Source organism: Dreissena polymorpha, chromosome 8, assembly GCF_020536995.1.
Source record: "Dreissena polymorpha isolate Duluth1 chromosome 8, UMN_Dpol_1.0, whole genome shotgun sequence".
Taxonomy (NCBI): domain Eukaryota; kingdom Metazoa; phylum Mollusca; class Bivalvia; order Myida; family Dreissenidae; genus Dreissena; species Dreissena polymorpha.
The window spans coordinates 48,858,924-48,878,212 of NC_068362.1; the positions used below are offsets into that span (position 1 = coordinate 48,858,924).

The 19,289-nt window shown below is 38.5% G+C and overlaps 1 protein-coding gene across 2 annotated transcripts in view; it reads left to right on the forward strand.

Annotated features, from left to right (window-relative positions):
- The window catches only part of LOC127840871 (signal recognition particle subunit SRP72-like), a 45,982-nt gene extending 26,831 nt beyond the window's left edge, over positions 1-19,151 (forward strand). For both annotated transcript variants that reach the window (XM_052369299.1, XM_052369300.1), the window contains exons 4-16: positions 956-1,099; positions 2,761-2,872; positions 3,318-3,474; positions 6,387-6,444; positions 8,597-8,728; positions 9,424-9,552; positions 10,790-10,927; positions 12,394-12,489; positions 15,563-15,666; positions 16,257-16,466; positions 17,134-17,186; positions 17,406-17,519; positions 18,436-19,151. In XM_052369299.1, coding sequence (XP_052225259.1) covers positions 956-1,099; positions 2,761-2,872; positions 3,318-3,474; positions 6,387-6,444; positions 8,597-8,728; positions 9,424-9,552; positions 10,790-10,927; positions 12,394-12,489; positions 15,563-15,666; positions 16,257-16,466; positions 17,134-17,186; positions 17,406-17,519; positions 18,436-18,620 — 1,632 coding nt within the window. In that variant the 3' untranslated portion in view covers positions 18,621-19,151. The remainder of the gene's footprint in view (positions 1-955; positions 1,100-2,760; positions 2,873-3,317; positions 3,475-6,386; positions 6,445-8,596; positions 8,729-9,423; positions 9,553-10,789; positions 10,928-12,393; positions 12,490-15,562; positions 15,667-16,256; positions 16,467-17,133; positions 17,187-17,405; positions 17,520-18,435) is intronic.
- Positions 19,152-19,289: the final 138 nt, after the last annotated feature.

Consider the following 19,289-nt stretch of genomic DNA (forward strand, 5'->3'; position numbering starts at 1 on the left):
TCTCCCCCCCTTCCCCCCCTACCCCCCTCCCCCCCCCAATTTTTATTTTTATTTTTTATTTTTGAAACAACGTCTACTAAATTATTGAATATGAACAATTTCCCCATGATGGCTTACCTTATACTGTCAAGCACTCGAGCTGGCTGTCCTCTGACAGCTCTTGTTCCTATGGGACTCCTCCTTTTTCCTATGGGACTCCTCCTTTTTCCTATGTGACTCCTCCATTTTCCTATGGGACTCCTCCTTGCCTATGGGACTCCTCCTTTTTCCTATGGGACTCCTCCTTTTTCCTATGGGACTCCTCCTTTTGCCTATGGGACTCCTTTTTTCCTATGGGTCTCCTTCTTTTGCCTATGGGACTCCTTATTTTGCCTATGGGACTCCTCCTTTTGCCTATGGGACTCCTCCTTTTGCCTATGGGAAACCTCCTTTTGCCTATGAGGCTCCTCCTTTTTCCTGTGGGACTCCTCCTTTTGCCCATGGGACTCCTCCTTTTTCCTATGGGACTCCTCCTTTTTCTATGGGACTCCTCCTTTTTCCTGTGGGACTCCTACTTTTCCCAGGGACTCTCATGTTTTCCTGTGAGACTCAAATGTTTTCCTATGGGACTCCCAAGTTTGAGATCCCTGATTATGAGACAACTTTATTTTACATATTTGGTGACAGTGTTCTCCAGAAGCACGAGCAGCCTGCGATTTAATTGGTTACTAACAATCTTGTCGCCGACTACTTTTCCCCTAAATATCAATTCAAAACATCACACAACTGTTTTAGTTCTTAGTCGCTGGCTACTTAGAAAATATAACTGGCTACTCAAATTTTTATGGAGAACACTGTTGATGAACAACAGTATAGGTTACTTTTAGTAAAATACAAAAAATAGTTTTTGCTCAAAATGGTCGCTATAACATCATTCCTGAGAATGTATATTTATATTGATGTACCTATATCATAGTTGTACAGACTGGAGGAGTACCAGGAGTGCTATGACCTGTATCGAGACCTCATCAAGAATTCTGAAGATGAGTTTGATGAGGAGAGACAGACCAATCTGGCAGCCGTCCTGGCTTCACTGCAGCTGTGGAACGCACAAAATGTGGTATACAGGCAATCTTTCTTGAGAACATTGCTATGCAGTGTTTGATATTTTGTTCTAGCCAACTAGTTCCTTTGTCATTGAAATTCTTTACCTTTGAAAGATTTTTAACCAGGTTTTCCGAAGAAAAAAACTGGTTATTAGATTGGCGTATGTCGGCGGGCGGGCGGAACAAGCTTGTTCGGGCCAAAACTATGTCGTTCATTGTGAGATTTTAAAATCATTTGGCACATTTGTTCACCATCATTGGACGGTGTGTCGTGCGAAAGAATTACATCGATATCTCCAAGGTCAAGGTCACACTTTGAGTTCAAAGGTCAAAAATGGCCATAAATGAGCTTGTCCGGGCCATAACTATATCTATCATTATGTGATTTTATAATCATTTGGCACATTTGTTAACCATTATTGGACGGTGTGTCGCGTGAAAGAATTACGTCAATATCTCCAAGGTCAAGGTCACAATTTGAGTTGAAAATCTGGTTTTTGTGACAATTTTGTCCGTCCCTTGTTATAATGTCGTTTAAAGTTGTATCCTTAAGGAAATTTCTTTAGCCTAATGCTGAACATTTCAGCCATTTGCCTAGTTAGTGATTCAGACTTTTGTTTTATGCGTAAGGTTATTGTAAAAATATGAGAGTTAATAAGAGAAATAAAGGATAGTATCATGGTGGACCATGCTCTTATAGTTTTTCATAAGTTGTCCTATTACAAGTGTAAAGTCACAGCCTTTTTCAGATTGAGGCTTTGTACTTGGAACATTAGATAAGTAAATATTATGTCAGGAAATTATGCTGGTTTAAAGTACATATAAAAACAAGAAGTATAACATTGATTTTTTCAAATATTGATTTACATGAATATGAACAAAAACATGAAAATCTTACAGTAAGACTTTCAGGAAATATATAAGGCAAGTGATAATATGACACAATATTATCCCTTGAATGCCAGATGGTTCATCATTTTATAAATGAGCAGTGCTCTTTGGAAAGGGGGTTTAATGCATGTGCGTAAAGTGTCGTTCCAGATAAGCCTGTGCAGTCAGCACATGCTAATCAGAGATGACACTTTCTGCTTTTATGATATTTTCTGTTTAAAGAAAGCCTCTCTTTAGCAAAAATCCAGTTTTGGCGGAAAGTGTCGTCCCTGATTAGCCTGTGCAAACTGCACTGGCCAATCTGGGACACAACTTTATGCACATGCATCCCAGAGCGGGGCTGATTTGCTGTATGTATAGTGATCCAAATTTGTTGTCTTCAGGAGGCTCCTGCGTTCAGCGAGGGGCTGATTTGCTGTATGTCTAGTGATCCAAATTTGTTGTCTTCAGGAGGCTCCTGCGTTCAGTGAGGGTCTGATTTGCTGTATGTCTAGTGATCCAAATTTGTTGTCTTCAGGAGGCTCCTGCGTTCAGCGAGGGGCTGATTTGCTGTATGTATAGTGATCCAAATTTGTTGTCTTCAGGAGGCTCCTGCGTTCAGTGAGGGGCTGATTTGCTGTATGTCTAGTGATCCAAATTTGTTGTCTTCAGGAGGCTCCTGCGTTCAGCGAGGGGCTGATTTGCTGTATGTCTAGTGATCCAAATTTGTTGTCTTCAGGAGGCTTTTGCGTTCAGCGAGGGCTGATTTGCTGTATGTATAGTGATCCAAATTTGTTGTCTTCAGGAGGCTCCTGCGTTCAGCGAGGGCACGTATGAGCTGTGTTACAACCAGGCCTGCTATCTGATTGGACAGGGAGAATACAAGGCAGCCGAACAGAAGCTGAGACAGGCTGAGGGTAGGTGGTGTGCAGTCTTTAGTTTGGATACAATTTGTTTTGTCTGGCATTGACCATAGATTAAAATTAAACTTGCAATGTTTTCGCAACATGTAGTAAGATAGGATTTCTATATTTTATTGACAATGTTTGTAGCCATTTATAAGATATGATCATCTTTTTGATCTATTGTGAGTTTGGAGGCTAAATTTCAGTTTGTAGGAAGTAATATGATGAGTTTTTATTATGTTTAAGTAGGTATTACACTATAATGACAAATTGATCATAATTTTATGCTTGACATAAACTTTGCAGCTACTGAAGCATTGTGGTTAAGAAGCAATTAGTTAAAGAATGACTTTGACTTGTTATATACATTTTAAATTGAAGAACTGCTTTTAAAGACGGACTGGTAATAACCATTGCAAATAAGAGACTTTATTTCCAATTATTTTTCTGTGGACAGCGATGTGCAAAGAGAGTCTATCTGATGATGGAGACATACCAGAAGAGGAGCTGGATGAAGAGCTAGCCATCATCCGTGTCCAGCTGGGATATCTACTGCAGCAACAGGGCCGTGTGGCAGAGGCCAATGTGCTTTATAACACGGTCATGAAAAGCAAGTGAGTGCTCTATAACATGGTCACAAAAAGCAAGTGAGTGCTCTATATAACACGGTCACAAAAAGCAAGTGAGTGCTCTATATAACACGGTCATGAAAAGCAAGTGAGTGCTTCATTATACGGTCACAAAAAGCAAGTGAGTGCTCTATATAACAAGGTTATGAAAAGCAAGTGAGTGCTTCATTATACGGTCATGAAAAGAAAGTGAGTGCTTTAACATGGCCTTGAGAAGCAAGTGAGTGCTCTATAACACTGTCACAAAAAGCAAGTGAGTGCTATATAAAACGGTCATGAAAAGCAAGTGAGTGCTCTATAACATGTTCAAGAAAAAGCAGGTGAGTGCTCTATAACACTGTCACAAAAAGCAAGTGAGTGCTCTATAACACTGTCACAAAATGCAAGTGAGTGCTCTATAACACTGTCACAAAAAGCAAGTGAGTGCTCTATAACACTGTCACAAAATGCAAGTGAGTGCTCTATAACACTGTCACAAAAAGCAAGTGAGTGCTCTATAACACAGTCACAAAAAGCAAGTGAGTGCTCTATAAAACGGTCACGAAAAGCAAGTGAGTGCTCTATAACACTGTCACAAAATGCAAGTGAGTGCTCTATAACACTGTCACAAAATGCAAGTGAGTGCTCTATAACACTGTCACAAAATGCAAGTGAGTGCTCTATAACACAGTCACAAAAAGCAAGTGAGTGCTCTATAACACTGTCACAAAAAGCAAGTGAGTGCTCTATAACACTGTCACAAAATGCAAGTGAGTGCTCTATAACACTGTCACAAAAAGCAAGTGAGTGCTCTATAACACAGTCACAAAAAGCAAGTGAGTGCTCTATAAAACGGTCACGAAAAGCAAGTGAGTGCTCTATAACATGGCCTAGAAAGCAAGTGAGTGCTCTATAGCACGGTCACAAAAAGCAAGTCAGTGCTCAATAACATGGCCTTGAAAAGCAAGTGAGTGCTCTATAACACGGTCAAGAAAAGCAAGTGAGTGCTCTATAACATGGCCTTGAAAAGCAAGTGAGTGCTCTATAACACAGTCACAAAAAGCAAGTGAGTGCTCTATAACATTGTCACAAAAAGCAAGTGAGTGCTCTATAACATGGTCAAGAAAAAGCAAGTGAGTGCTCTATAACACAGAATGAAAAGCAAGTGAGTGCTCTATAACACTGTCACGAAAAGCAAGTGAGTGCTCTATAACACGGTCATGAAAAGCAAGTGAGTGCTCTATAACACTGTCACGAAAAGCAAGTGATTGCTGTATAACACAGTCATGAAAAGCAAGTGAGTGCTCTATAACACTGTCATGAAAAGCAAGTGAGGGCTCTATAATATGGTCACAAAAAGCAAGTGAGTGCTCTATAACACTGTCATAAAAAGCAAGTGAGTGCTCTATAACACGGCCACGATAAGCAAGTGAGTGATCTATAACACAGTCATGATAAGCAAGTGAGTGCTTGATAACATGGCCTTGAAAAGCAAGTGAGTGCTCTATAACACTGTCACGATAATCAAGTGAGTGCTCTATAACACGGTCACAAAAAGCAAGTGAGTGCTCTATAACACTGTCACAAAAAGCAAGTGAGTGCTCTATAACACTGTCACAATAAGCAATTGAGTGCTCTATAACACGGTCACAAAAAGCAAGTGAGTGCTCTATAACATTGTCACAAAAAGCAAGTGAGTGCTCTATAACATGGTAAAGAAAAAGCAAGTGAGTGCTCTTTAACACGGTAATGAAAAGCAAGTGAGTGCTCTATAACATTGTCACATAAAGCAAGTGAGTGCTCTATAACATGGTCAAGAAAAAGAAAGTGAGTGCTCTATAACATGGTCACAAAAAGCAAGTGAGTGCTCTATAACACAGTCACAAAAAGCAAGTGAGTGCTCTATAACACAGTCACAAAAAGCAAGTGATTGCTCTATAACACGGTCACAAAAAGCAAGTGATTGCTCTATAACACGGTCACAAAAAGCAAGTGATTGCTCTATAAAACAGTCACAAAATGCAAGTGAGTGCTCTATAACACTGTCACAAAAAGCAAGTGATTGCTCTATAACACGGTCACAAAAAGCAAGTGAGTGCTCTATAACACTGTCACAAAAAGCAAGTGATTGCTCTATAACACGGTCACAAAAAGCAAGTGAGTGCTCTATAACACAGTTACAAAATGCAAGTGAGTGCTCTATAACACTGTCACAAAAAGCAAGTGAGTGCTCTATAACACTGTCACAAAATACAAGTGAGTGCTCTATAACACTGTCACAAAATGCAAGTGAGTGCTCTATAACACAGTTACAAAATGGAAGTGAGTGCTCTATAACACTGTCAAAAAATGCAAGTGAGTGCTCTATAACACAGTTACAAAATGCAAGTGAGTGCTCTATAACACTGTCACAAAAAGCCAGTGAGTGCTCTATAACACAGTCACAAAATGCAAGTGATTGGCTATCAAACGAGCCTCATTCTGGGAACTGTTGGCTTAATACATTTGTGTATAAAGTGGCCCCAGATAAGCCAGTGCAGTCTGCACAAGCTAGTCTGGAACAACACTTTATGCACATGAATTAATTCCAATGTTCTTAGAAGGTGGCTTAAGCCTTACATGAATTGTTTGTATGCTATATGAAATGTGGGATTTTTGGTGTAGATGTACATGTATGTGTCCTGTTCTATACATGTTAACATGAGGAAAATTGTGTCACAGATACAAAATTCCAAAAGTTTATGTTAGTAAGGTTTTTATCAACAAGAACACACATATAAATGTATTTGAGAACTTTTATCTAGATATTTCTTCTTTTTCATGTTTTAATGAAAAATAAAATCATTAAATTGTTATTATTTATTTTGTGTAATGTATTTAATATTTTTGTCACTGTCATTGTTCACGTTCCATTTTAGGCCCTCTGATGTTGGATTGATGGCAGTGCTTTCCAACAATCTTGTTGCAATTAACAAGGTAAAGCTTGTGTCTTTGTTTATAGAATTTAATTTTATTGCGATTTTTAGCTCGACTATTAGATATGAAATATATATAGTCGAGCTATCCTACTCACCCCGGCGTCGGCATCCCAATCCGTTGCAATGTTAAAGTTTGCGTACCACCTCAAATATTTCCTATGTCCTTTCACATATTTGCTTTTATATTTATGCCCCCCTTCAGAGAAGAGGGAGTATATTGCTTTGCTCATATCGGTCTGTCGGTACGTCCACCAGGTGGTTGTCAGATGATAACTCAAGAACGCTTTGGCCTAGGATCATGAAACTACATAGGTACATTGATTATGACTCGCAGATGACCCCTATTGATTTTGAGGTCACTAGGTCAAGGTCACGGTGACCAGAAATAGTCAAAATGGTTTTTGAATGATGACTCATGAACGCATACGCCTAGGATCATGAAACTTCATGGGTAGATTGATCATGACTTACAGATGACCCCTATTGATTTTGAGGTCACTAGGTCAAAGGTCAAGGTCACGGTGACCCAAAATAGTAAAATGGTTTCCGTATGATAACTCAAGAACGCATACGCCTAGGATCATGAAACTTCATGGGTAGATTGATCATGACTGGCAGATGATCCCTATTGATTTTGAGGTCACTAGGTCAAAGGTCAAGTTCACAGTGACCCGAAATAGTAAAATGGTTTTCGGATGATAACTCAAGAAGGCATACGCCTAGGATCATGAAACTTCATAGGTAGATTGATCATGACTTGCAGATGACCCCTATTGATTTTGAGGTCACAAGGTCAAAGGTCAAGGTCACGGTGACCCGAAATAGTAAAATGATTTTCGGATGATAACTTAAGAACGCTTTTGCCTAGCATCATGACACTTCATAGGTATATTGATCGTGACTCGCAGATGACCCCTATTGATTTTCAGGTCACTAGGTCAAAGGTCAAGGTCACAGTGACAAAAATCGTATTCACACAATGGCACAGTGCTGTGCAAGTTTACCAAGTTATATTTGACATGTTAAATCAGCTGGCCTGAGAAATACAAGCAACTATTTAGTTCCAATGTGGACTTGACTATAGGTTAAAGACTTTGCAGGTGAATGTGTTGAACAAACTGAATGATCATTTCAGGACCAGAATTATTAACCAGGTTTTCCGAAGGAAAAAAATGGTTATTAGATTGGTGAATGTTGGCGGGTTGGACAAGCTTGTCCCGGCCATAACTTTGTTGTTCTTTGTGAGATTTTAAAATCATTTGGCACATTTGTTCACCATCATTAGACAGTGTGTCCCGCGAAAGAATTACGTCGATATCTCCATGGTCAAAGTCACACTTTGAGTTCAAAGGTTAAAAATGACCATAAATGAGCTTGTCCAAGCCATAACTATGTCATTCATTGTGAGATTTTAAAATCATTTGGCACATTTGTTCACCATCATGGGGCAGTGTGTTGTACGAAAGAATTATGTCAATATCTCCAAGATCAAGGTCGCCACGACTACAAATAGATTAATTTTGAAACACAGGGGGTTAATTATAAACAATCAGTTCAGTTTGAGTTGTCTTTCTTTATCAGACTTTTTTTATGCCCCCCGATCGAAAGATCGGGGGTATATTGTTTTTTGCCTGTCATTGTATGTGTGTGTGTGTGTGTGTCCCAAAACTTTAACCAAAACTTGAACCTTGGTCATAACTTTTGCAATATTCAAGATAGCACCTTGAAATTTGGCTTGCATGTGTCTCTTATGGAGCTGCACACTTTGAGTGGTGAAAGGTCAAGGTTACCCTTCAAGGTCAAAGGTAAAAAAAACAAATTCAAAAACTTTAACAAAAACTTTAACCTTCTTCATAACTTTTGCAATATTGAAGATAGCAACTTGATATTTTGCATGCATGTGTATCTCATGGAGCTGCAAATTTTGAGTGGTGAAAGGTCAAGGTCAAGGTCATCCTTTAAGGTCAAAGGTCAAATTTATGGCTTCAAAGCGGCGCAATAGGGGGCATTGTGTTTCTGACAAACACATCTCTTGTTCACATTGAAAACCTGGTTTTGTGACAATTGTGTCCCTTGTTTTCTTTAAATCTTTGTGCACATGTTTCAGGACTATTGTGTCTTTAAGTTCAATCTGTTTGCCCTTATTTCAGGACCAGAATGTGTTTGACTCTAAGAAGAAGATGAAGGTCGCCACAGGGAGCAACCTGAAGCATAAGCTGTCAGCCATACAGAGACGAGACATTGACATCAACCAGTGTCTGCTCTACATGTACACCAACCAGGTCAGCTGCTAGTTACATGTGTCTTGTTCTGAGAAAACGGGGCATAATTCATGTGCGTAAAGAGTTGTCCCAGATTAGCCTGTGCAGTCCGCACAGGCTAATCAGGGACGACACTTTCCGCTTAAACTAAATTTTCCGTAAAAAGGGACTTCCTTTAAACGAAAAATACCTTTAAAGCGGAAAGTGTCATCCCTGATTAGCCTGTGCGGACTGCACAGGCTAATCTGGGACGACACTTAATGCACATGCATTTTGCCCAATTTTCACAGAACAAGATGATTTATGAGATTTTTTGTGGCATAAGGAACTGTAGGCATACATGAACCTTTGTTTCGGATATATGACATTGCTGCAAAAGGAAATGTTTGTACCATTGAAATCAACCTTTGTTTGGACATACTGAATTGTTTTCTAGAATGCACGTAGTTTCACCTGTGACATTCTTTAATCTTTGCTGATTAACATGTTATGTCCAAGATGAGTTATTCGGTTAGTGCTAAGCTTCAACATGTGGCCCATGAGTACTAGCACTAGTGTTCCTGCAATAGACCACTGACCCATTATACCCTTACATTTATCTCCTATTATCTTTGATGTTTGTTGCACGTAGGCTAACCAGTATGTCACCACAAGATCACAGATGAGAGATACTCTAACACCTATCTCCTATTATATCTTTTGTTTGTTACATGTAGGCTGACCAGTGTCACCAGCTGGCCAAGCAGCTCCAGAAGCAGTTCCCGGACATAGAGACCCCAGTACTCATAGAGGCTGCACAGTTTGCACGCGACAAGCAGCTCACTGAGGCCATTGACCTTCTCACGGTAAGCTTTCAGTGGTGTCTTGTTCCGAGAAAATTGGGCTTCATCTATGTGCATACAGTGTCGTCCCAGATTAGCCTGTGCAGTCAGCACAGGCTAATCAGGGAAGACACTTTACGCTCTTATGGTATTTTTCGTTTAAAGGAAGTCTCTCCTCACCAAAAATCTAGTTTAGGCGGAAAGTGTTGTCCCTTATTAGCCTGCACAGGCTAATCTGGGACAACACTTTACGCACATGAATTATGCCCAGTTTTCTCAGAACACGACACAGTGAATCCACTCTTCTCGTTTCTATACTTTCTGTGTAAATGTTTCTCTTTTTGTTTAAATCAGGAAATCTTCATGTTTTTTATACCCCTATCCCCCTTGAAGAAGGCAGCATAAAGCGGTTGCAGTGTCTGTAGGACTGTCCAAATATTTCATGGCTCAGCTTTAACTGGCCATATATTGAATGTTTTTGAAAATAGCTTCACAAATGCTACCAATATAAGAGGACATTTAGCATGCGAAATTCATCAGGTTAAAGGTCAGAGGTCAAAATTAAAGTTTGGCCAGAAAAAACAGCTTGTTTTTTACATAAGTGGAGTGTTAAGACAAAAGTGCAATGTGGACAGATTCATGTCCTATGGACACATATCTTGTTTCACCGGCATCTCAAAGGTGAAATACATCAAACAAAATTAGTTGTGAATTTATTTTTATACCCCAGAAGGGTGGCATATAGTTTTTGAACAGTCTGCAAGTCTGTCTGTCTGTCAGTCAGTCTGTCCGTCCCAAAACTTTAACATTGGTCATAACTTTAGCAATATTGCAGATAGCAACTTGATATTTGGCATGAATGTGTATCTCATGAAGCTGCACATTTTGAGTGGTGAAAGGTCAAGGTCAAATGTCATCCTTCAAGGTCAAAGGTCAAATATATGGCTTCATAGAGCGCAGAAGGGTGCATTGTGTTTCTGACAAACACATCTCTTGTTGTAGTCGAAGATGGGTTTAAATGCTATTAAACCTCTCTTATTTGTGAATGTGATCCCTATTTGTAAAAGTTTCTTGATCTTTCCTGAAAATTTCAATGATGAAAAAATCAAGTTTATCGAACCAAAAATATCAGAATTTGACTTCTGACATAACAAGGCAAAGAATATCAACATGCAAACAAAATCGTGATCAAGATGTGTTACACTTCACCACTATCAATTCCACTGTTCTATAGCAGTACGCATGTGTACATGTCCTGCAGGCCTACACAGGGTCCAGGAAAGCCGACCTGATAAGCCTCCCTCTGGCTGTGTGTCAGCTCCACCTACAGATGGGCAGCATTTGCAAGGCGTGTGATGCCCTGAAAACACTCGGCGAGTTCCAGTACAAGCCCGGTGTGGTGAGCCAAACTTTACATCACTTCTTTGTTATAGTTTAACCCTTTACCACTTAGTTACCTATTTTTCACCCATTTGTAGTCCTTTAGAAAGTTTAATTTAATCAAAGACCTTTCTTATTAGATTCAAGTTTTAAAGGCTTCATTTCCAACCCTTAGATACTGATGAGCAGCAAACAGCATAAAACCTGAAGAGACTGTGAGTTACTCGCAGGCTGTTCTGGTTTTATGCTGTTTGCACATAGACATTTGCACTTTGCTTCTGAGTGGGAAAGAATAAACAAATTTTTGTGATAAACATTTTCTTGATTATTTAGTGTGTGCTTTTTTGTAAGAATGTGTGCTTTGAATGTTACCATATGACACATAATCTATGTAGGTCAAGATACTTTTTTTATTCCCCCGGATCGAAAGATCGGGGATATATTGTTTTTGGCCTGTCTGTCATTGTATGTGTGTGTGTGTGTGTGTGTGTCCAAAAACTTTAACCAAAACTTTAACCTTCTTCATAACTTTTGCAATATTGAACATAGCAACTTGATATTTGGAATGCATGTGTATCTCATGGAGCTGCACATTTTGAGTGGTGAAAGGTCAAGGTCATCCTTCAAGGTCAAAGGTCACACAAAAATTCCAGAACTTTAACCAAAACTTCAACCTTCTACATAATTTGTGCAATATTGAACGTAGCAACTTGATATTTGGCATGCATGTGTATCTCATGGAGCTGCACATTTTGAGTGGTGATTGGTCAAGGTCAAGGTTATCCTTCAAGGTCAAAGGTCATACAAAAAAATCAAAGCGGCGCATTAGGGGGCATTGTGTTTCTGACAAACACATCTCTTGTCTTTCCAATGCATATCTGTTTAACTAATCTTGATAACATCTTAATAGTTTAACTACCATGAATAATAAGCCCAAATAGTTTAACTGCAATGAATAATAACTCCAAATAGTTTAACTGCCATGAATAATAACCCCAAATAGTTAATTGCCATGAATAATAACCCCAAATAGTTTAACTGCCATGAATAATAACTCCAAATAGTTTAACTACCATGAATAATAACCCCAAATAGTTTAACTGCCATGAATAATAACCCCAAATAGTTCAACTGCCATGAAAAATAACCCCAAATAGTTTAACTACCATGAATAATAACCCCAAATAGTTTAACTACCATGAATAATAACCCCAAATAGTTTAAGTACCATAAATAGTAACCCCAAATAGTTTAACTACCATGAATAATAACCCCAAATAGTTTAACTACCATAAATAGTAACCCCAAATAGTTTAACTACCATAAATAGTAACCCCAAATAGTTTAAACTGCCGTGAATAATAACTCCAAAGCATTGTGTTTTGGGCCAATAAATGTAAGAAATGAAAAAATATTTCATATATATGTTGAGAAATATGAATTTAATATATTTTTCACACAATTGTGTGGTGTTTCCCTGTGCAGGTGTCCACATTGGTGACACTGTACATGAGTCAGGAGGACACAGAGGGGGCCATGCAGGTGCTAGCCAGGGCAGTGGACTGGACCAGGAAGAACCAGGTAGGTGCTAGCCAGGGCAGTGGACTGGACCAGGAAGAACCAGGTAGGTGCTAGCCAGGGCAGTAGACTGGACCAGGAAGAACCAGGTAGGTGCTAGCCAGGGCAGTGGACTGGACCAGGAAAAACCAGGTAGGCCTACACAGCCTGTGTGGATCAATAAACACGAACAACAGTGCATTCGTATGGGTTATAAAATAGGAATATTGTTCTGCTTTCACAGGAATATTCAGATTCTGAATAAGTATCCAAATTTGAACACCGGTATCTTGAAATCTGATAACTGGTATTTTTGTGGGGATCCCTTTATGTGACATTACAGACAAACCCCACACTATTTTAATTTTGCAAAACTGTTTTGCAAGACATTTTTACATATTATCATGGACGAACCATCTTTCCAACCTCTTAATTGTTGACACGTCAAATAGAGTGACGATTAAGATTGAAAATAGTGAAACATATTAATAGGAACTTTTTTTATGCCCCCGGTAGGGTGGCATATAGCAGTTGAACTGTCCGTCAGTCAGTGTGTCAGTATGTGTGTTTGTCAGTCTGTCCGTCCGTCCGAAAAAAAACTTTAACTTTGGCCATAACTTTTGCATTATTGAAGATAGAAACTTGATATTTGGCATGCATGTGCATCTCACGGAGCTGCTCATTTTGAGTGGTGAAAGGTGAAGGTCAAGGTCATCCTTCAAGGTCAAATGTCTAATATATGGTGTCTGTCCGTCCGTCCAAAAACTTTAACATTGGCCATAACTTTTTCATTATTGAATATAGCAACTTGATATTTGGCATGCATGTGTATCTCATGGAGCTGAACATTTTGAGTGGTGAAAGGTGAAGGTGAAGGTCATCCTTCAAGGTCAAATGTCAAATATATGGCGTCTGTCCGTCCGAAAACTTTAACATTGGCCATAATTTTTTAAATATTGAAGATAGCAACTTGATATTTGGCATGCATGTGCATCTCATGGAGCTGCACATTTTGAGTGGTGAAAAGTGAAGGTCAATGTCATCCTTCAAGGTCAAATGTCTAATATATGGCGTCTGTCCGTCCGTCCAAAAACTTTAACATTGGCCATAACTTTTTCACTATTGAAGATAGCAACTTGATATTTGGCATGCATGTGTATCTCATGGAGCTTAACATTTTGAGAGGTGAAAGGTGAAGGTCATCCTTCAAGGTCAAATGTCAAATATATGGCGTCTGTCCGTCCGAAAACTTTAACATTGGCCATAACTTTTTCAATATTGAAGATAGCAACTTGATATTTGGCATTCATGTGTATCTCATGAAGCTGCACATTTTGAGTGGTGGAAGTTCAAGGTCAAGGTTATCCTTCAAGGTCAAAGGTCAAAAAAAATAATTTCTTCTAAGCGGCGTTCTCATGAAGCTGCACATTTTGAGTGGTGGAAGTTCAAGGTCAAGGTCATCCTTCAAGGTCAAAGGTAAAAAAAATAACATTATTATTATTTCATAGCGGCGTAATAGGGGGCATTGTGTTTCTGAGGAACACATCTCTTGTTGATAAATAACTTGTTTCTACATTGCTGGCAACTTTAATTGTTATGTTAATCCTCTTTTGATAACATATTTTTTGCAAGTTTCCAGCATCACTATAAATTATAATGTAAAACTTTCAATGTCGCCCAAACATCGAGTACCTGCTTTCGAATCCTTCAGTGTATACCCTTAAAAATTAGTTCGCCCCAGATTTGACCATGGTCACGTGACTTATTACAGCAGCCGATTTGTGTAAATTATCAAGCAAAGTTGAGAACGAAAATAAGACCATGTTTTTATAAGTTCTTTAATGAAAATCATTACATATGTAAAAAGCATTAAGGAATACTATGATTTGTACGTGTTTTATGATTAATCAACTTATTCTACAGGCTTTTGACGCATTTTCGTTGATTTGCCGCTACGTGCAAGTCTGCATAAACATACACAAAAAACAGTGACAAAGTGCGTATGCGCGCATGCGTATGAAATGTAAACAAATGAAGGGTTCGAAAAGAGGTGAGGTTCGAGATGAGGTACTTTAACGATACTAAACTCTATTATGATCTCTTTCAATATTTCATTTTACGTTGTTTGGAAAGTGTCATCACGATGAATGTCCATAGATCTTTGTTAATTCTTTTATCATATCAACCTGGATGTTATGGGCAATTATAAAGTACCAGCCTGACTTTCCAAGTTCCTTTACCAAGGCATTACTTTTGCACCAAGAGAGGACTAGGACCCCGGGGGTAATTTGCTATATACGGGTATATGGGTATATAGGGTTGTGCCAACAATATGTGGGGTTTGTTTTTCGACTTAAATTATACATATGGGTATGGTTTTGAGCATCTAAGTATAGATATGGGTATTGAAATCAGAAATGTGCTTGTATATAAATGCATATGGATTTGAAAGTATCAGTATCAAAATGGGTAAGATAAATTTCTTGTATAAAAATGGGTATCAAAAAGTAAATTTCAGTAGCCAGAAGCTTGACTTCTTTTATCTGTTTGTACAATTTTGACGGACGAGATTGTGTGCATATTTTCATTTCCTGTCAAAGAATGCAGTTTGCTGGTTGATGGTAAGACAGCCTCACTATTTTTTCAAAAATCTATCAAAATAGGTCTACTTTATCAGAGTTCAGGTATTAAAATGGGTCACATTTCGGAAGTCTCAGTGGGACACCCCTACCCTAGAATATTTGGAAAGTTACCCCCCCCCCCCCGGGACAAGGACCGTCAATTGTTATATTCACATAGCACTATCCGAGCCTGATTCTGGGAACACTGGGCTTAAACCTGTGCATAAAGTGTCGTCCAAGATTAGCCTGTGCAGCCCAAACAGGCTAATCAGGGAATAAAAACATTTTTGGATTTTTTAGAATTAAAATAGGTCTCATCTCAACAAAAATTCAGTGTATGCGGAAAGTGTTGTCCCTGATTAGCCTGTGCAGACTGACACAGGCTTATCTGGGATGACACTTTCGGCACATGTATTAAGACCAGTTTTTCCAGAACAAGGCTCATTTTATATTCACATACCATAATCTTATAACAGCCCCAGTCAGACGCCCTGCAGACGCTGTTAAGGGTCAACACAAGCTTCATGCTGAAGTACAGGGACCCCAAGAGTGCAATACAGCTCCTGGAGGAGTTACGCAAGTATGTCAACACTGGGCTTCTCTCTCAATCTGCTTGTGGTGTACGCTGACACTCATATGAACAAATTGATTAAATTAACAAATGTGCATGGATAACAAAGTACTTTAATGTTTTCAAAAGTCTTTGCTGTACCCCTCTTTATGAAAAAGAAAGGGTTTACTGGATCTGCAATAGATTTATGCCAGTCTATTAGGCCATCCTAAGGCACAAACTTGTTCCACAAAGATATCTTTCATTTTTCATGGTACAACATGCAAACATGCATACATTTTGTTAGTCCCCGTCAAGTGAAACTAGAGGGGACTTTATGTTTATCACCAGTCTGTCTGTACGTCCCTCATTCTGTCTGCCTGTGCCTGCGTCCAAAGTACTTTTCTAGCTTGATGAAACGCAGTATTTGGATACGAAGCCTCATGGTGTTTGTTTTTGTCAGATGAAAATTTGAGTTACTGTGGTTACAGAAATAAGTGAAAACAGAAATATGGGTCCTGAAATATGGGACGAATTAAAAAGAACTTAAGCTTTGTTGATGAAACTTTTAATGTTTATAATGTATTATCCAAAAATGAAAATCACCACTTTCATTGCAGGAAAAATCCCAAAGACCCGAAGGTGCTGGCACAGCTGATATCGGCCTATTCGAAGATTGACCCAGGGAAGGCCCAACAGGTGAGCCGTGACCTGCCCTCAGTGGAGGAGACTGCAGCCAGCGTGGATGTGGAGGCACTGGAGGCAGCCTTCAGCTCCCTGGGACCCAAGTACATGAAGAAGGCGCAGAAGACGGAGCCATCACCTGGACCGTAAGTGGAGGGGAATATTTTATTTGAATATTACAGTTGTCTGGATATGTATCTAAAATAAATAATACATTGAGAAAGAGATTCTCGGCTGCTTGTACATGAATAAGCTCAGAAAGCGGAGCCATCCCCTAGACCGTAAGTAGTGGGGAGAGAATGGTTTATTTTCAATATAATGGTTTTCCAGAAATGTATTTAACTTAAAGAATGCGTTGAGTAAAACTTTAGAATGCATTATTTTGGTAACCTGATTTTTAGTGTCGGTATTTTTTTCTAATTTTGTGTACTTTAGTCCACTAAGTTGGACATTGTTGATGGTATACTGATGATTTTGTTTTAGTTAAATGTAACTTACCCCAGTAATCTATATTCACTTCATGGCAGCCAAAGTGCGCTTTAGTCATTTTAAGTGCCCTCAAGTCCTCTATATTTTATCTATTTAATAATTATGTTTTCGAAAACTCCCTTTCATTTCTGTTATTCAGACTTCCTATTGTCTTGTCTTGTTATTAGGTGAGCTTATTATTTGCAAACTTTGCAAATAATTTGCAAATATTTTGCTGTTCTAAAAAAAAAATTTACCGTGAAGTTTGATTGGTCTTCATTAACTTCTTGTTAAAGGGCAAGTAATGTTTTGGACACATATTTTAACATTTTACTTCTGTTGCAGAGCTGGAGACCAGGCCACATTGTTACAGAAAAAGAACAAAAAGAAAAAGAAGAGTAAGGACCACTTGCATTTTATGGATATTTTATAAGAGATCATATTAATCTCAAAATACATATCTTTAAAGGATGTTTATAGAGATGAATCAGAAGTGCATACGCTATCAAGTGACACCGAATTTTTTTTTAAACAACAAGATAAAGAATACAAGTAATGCTCATTTATGGCATTAATATTCAATAGAAAAAATCTGGTTTTTTCCCTGATTTTTCTAGCCAAGCTGCCCAAGAACTACAACCCTGATGTGACCCCTGACCCAGAGCGCTGGTTACCACGACGAGAGAGGTCGTACTACAGGGGCAAGAGGAAGGACAAGAAGAAAGATATAGGTGTGTATTCAAGTCCAGTCGTTGATCTTTCAATGAGTTATTGGTAGTGTCTTTTTCCAATGCTCTCCACATTGACAGTACACATCAGCCCAGAGTATCTTACGTTTTACTGATATTCTTGTTTCAAGAACGACACCCGTTTTTTGAACCCTCATTCACTAAAAAATGCTTAGCTGCTTCATTGACAGTGGGAGATTAGAATCACAAAACTTTGTGGTCATGAATTATTTATGAACATCTCAACGGTTTCTGTTTCAATTCAGGAGGGTAATTGATCCAAATGACATGACAGTTACTCTACAGGCGGTGTTAGCTTTTGTCATATTTACAATAATCTGCTAAAATGATCGTTGCTACATAGGCTTCATTTGAAGAGCATATAACAGTTTTCTCATTAATACTTATACAAAAGGACATTTTGCTAGCCTTTCCAACCACAAGTGACACCAAACTATAATCAGCATTAGAATGACACAGTTCATATGACATATATGTATATTAATAATATTTTCACAATAAAACCATTCAAATTTTCACGCTTGACTTGCTCGGCAATTGATCGCAGGGTGCTATGACAGTCCACATGAATGATCAGCAGAACTATTGAATTGTAACTATGACATATACGTACATTAACCCTTTTCCCTATAAGAAACAAAGTGAAAATGACTTGCGAACAGCATAAAACCAGAACAGCCTGCGAGTAACTCGTATTCTGTTTAGGTTTTATGCTGTTTGCTGCTCATCAGTATTTAAGATTTGGAAATGAAGCCATAACAACTTGAATCTAGTAGACAGGTCTTTAATTAATATTAACTTTCTACGGGACTACAAATATGTGAAAATATGTATGTAAGTGGTGAAGGTTTAATACTTTTTCACTAAAACCATTCCAATCTTCATGCTTGGATTTCAGGCAAGGGGTCGCAGGGTGCTACGACGGCCAACATGGATGCCCTGGACGCCAGCAAGACGCCCCAGGGTGGGTCTGACCCCAACTCGCCCCGCCCTGGCACTGCCACCACGCCCCAGGGTCCCAGGCAGAGCAAGCCTGCTCAGGCTCAAAAGAAGAAGAAAAAGAAGGGAGGCAAAGGGAGATAAGCGCGAAGCCTTGTGGACTTGCGGTTGGAAATAAACAAAAGACATTGACATGTGTTTCTCACAAATGTGTTGTTACAGAAAAACACTACAGCAAAAGCCATTGTACATTTTGTTTCAGAAATTTGTTATTAGAATTACACTTCAATAATTGATAATGTTCTTCTTTGCTAACAAAAAAGCTCTTGACAGTGTTTTTAATGCTTAAATAGCACATTTGAATGAATTGGGTATATATTTGTTAAGATGGAATTAGAAGAAAGTACAGTAACTTTTCCCCAAGCTTTAAAGAAATATAGTGTTAGAGGCCAGGTAAAGTATAATGTGTTCATCGCAATGGCACATGTTTAACATTCTTAAATGAAAACAGCTTTTAATTATTGGTACAAAATATATTTGGATACATTTAACTACAAATTGGCAGTCATTTAAAGGTACTGATGAATCGGATTTTTGTGAAATAACTAGTTTACTTTATTTGTTAAGTCTTTTTTTAAATTAAATATTAACCAGAATAAAATGTATGAAAATCTACTTGTTTTGGTTGTTATGCAGTAGTTTCTTAAATTATAAATATCATTATGGCTGTAGGTACCACTTAATGTTGCATTGGAATTCACATGGTTACAAATCCAAGTAATGGTATATCATTGAATTGATCAGGTTGATATT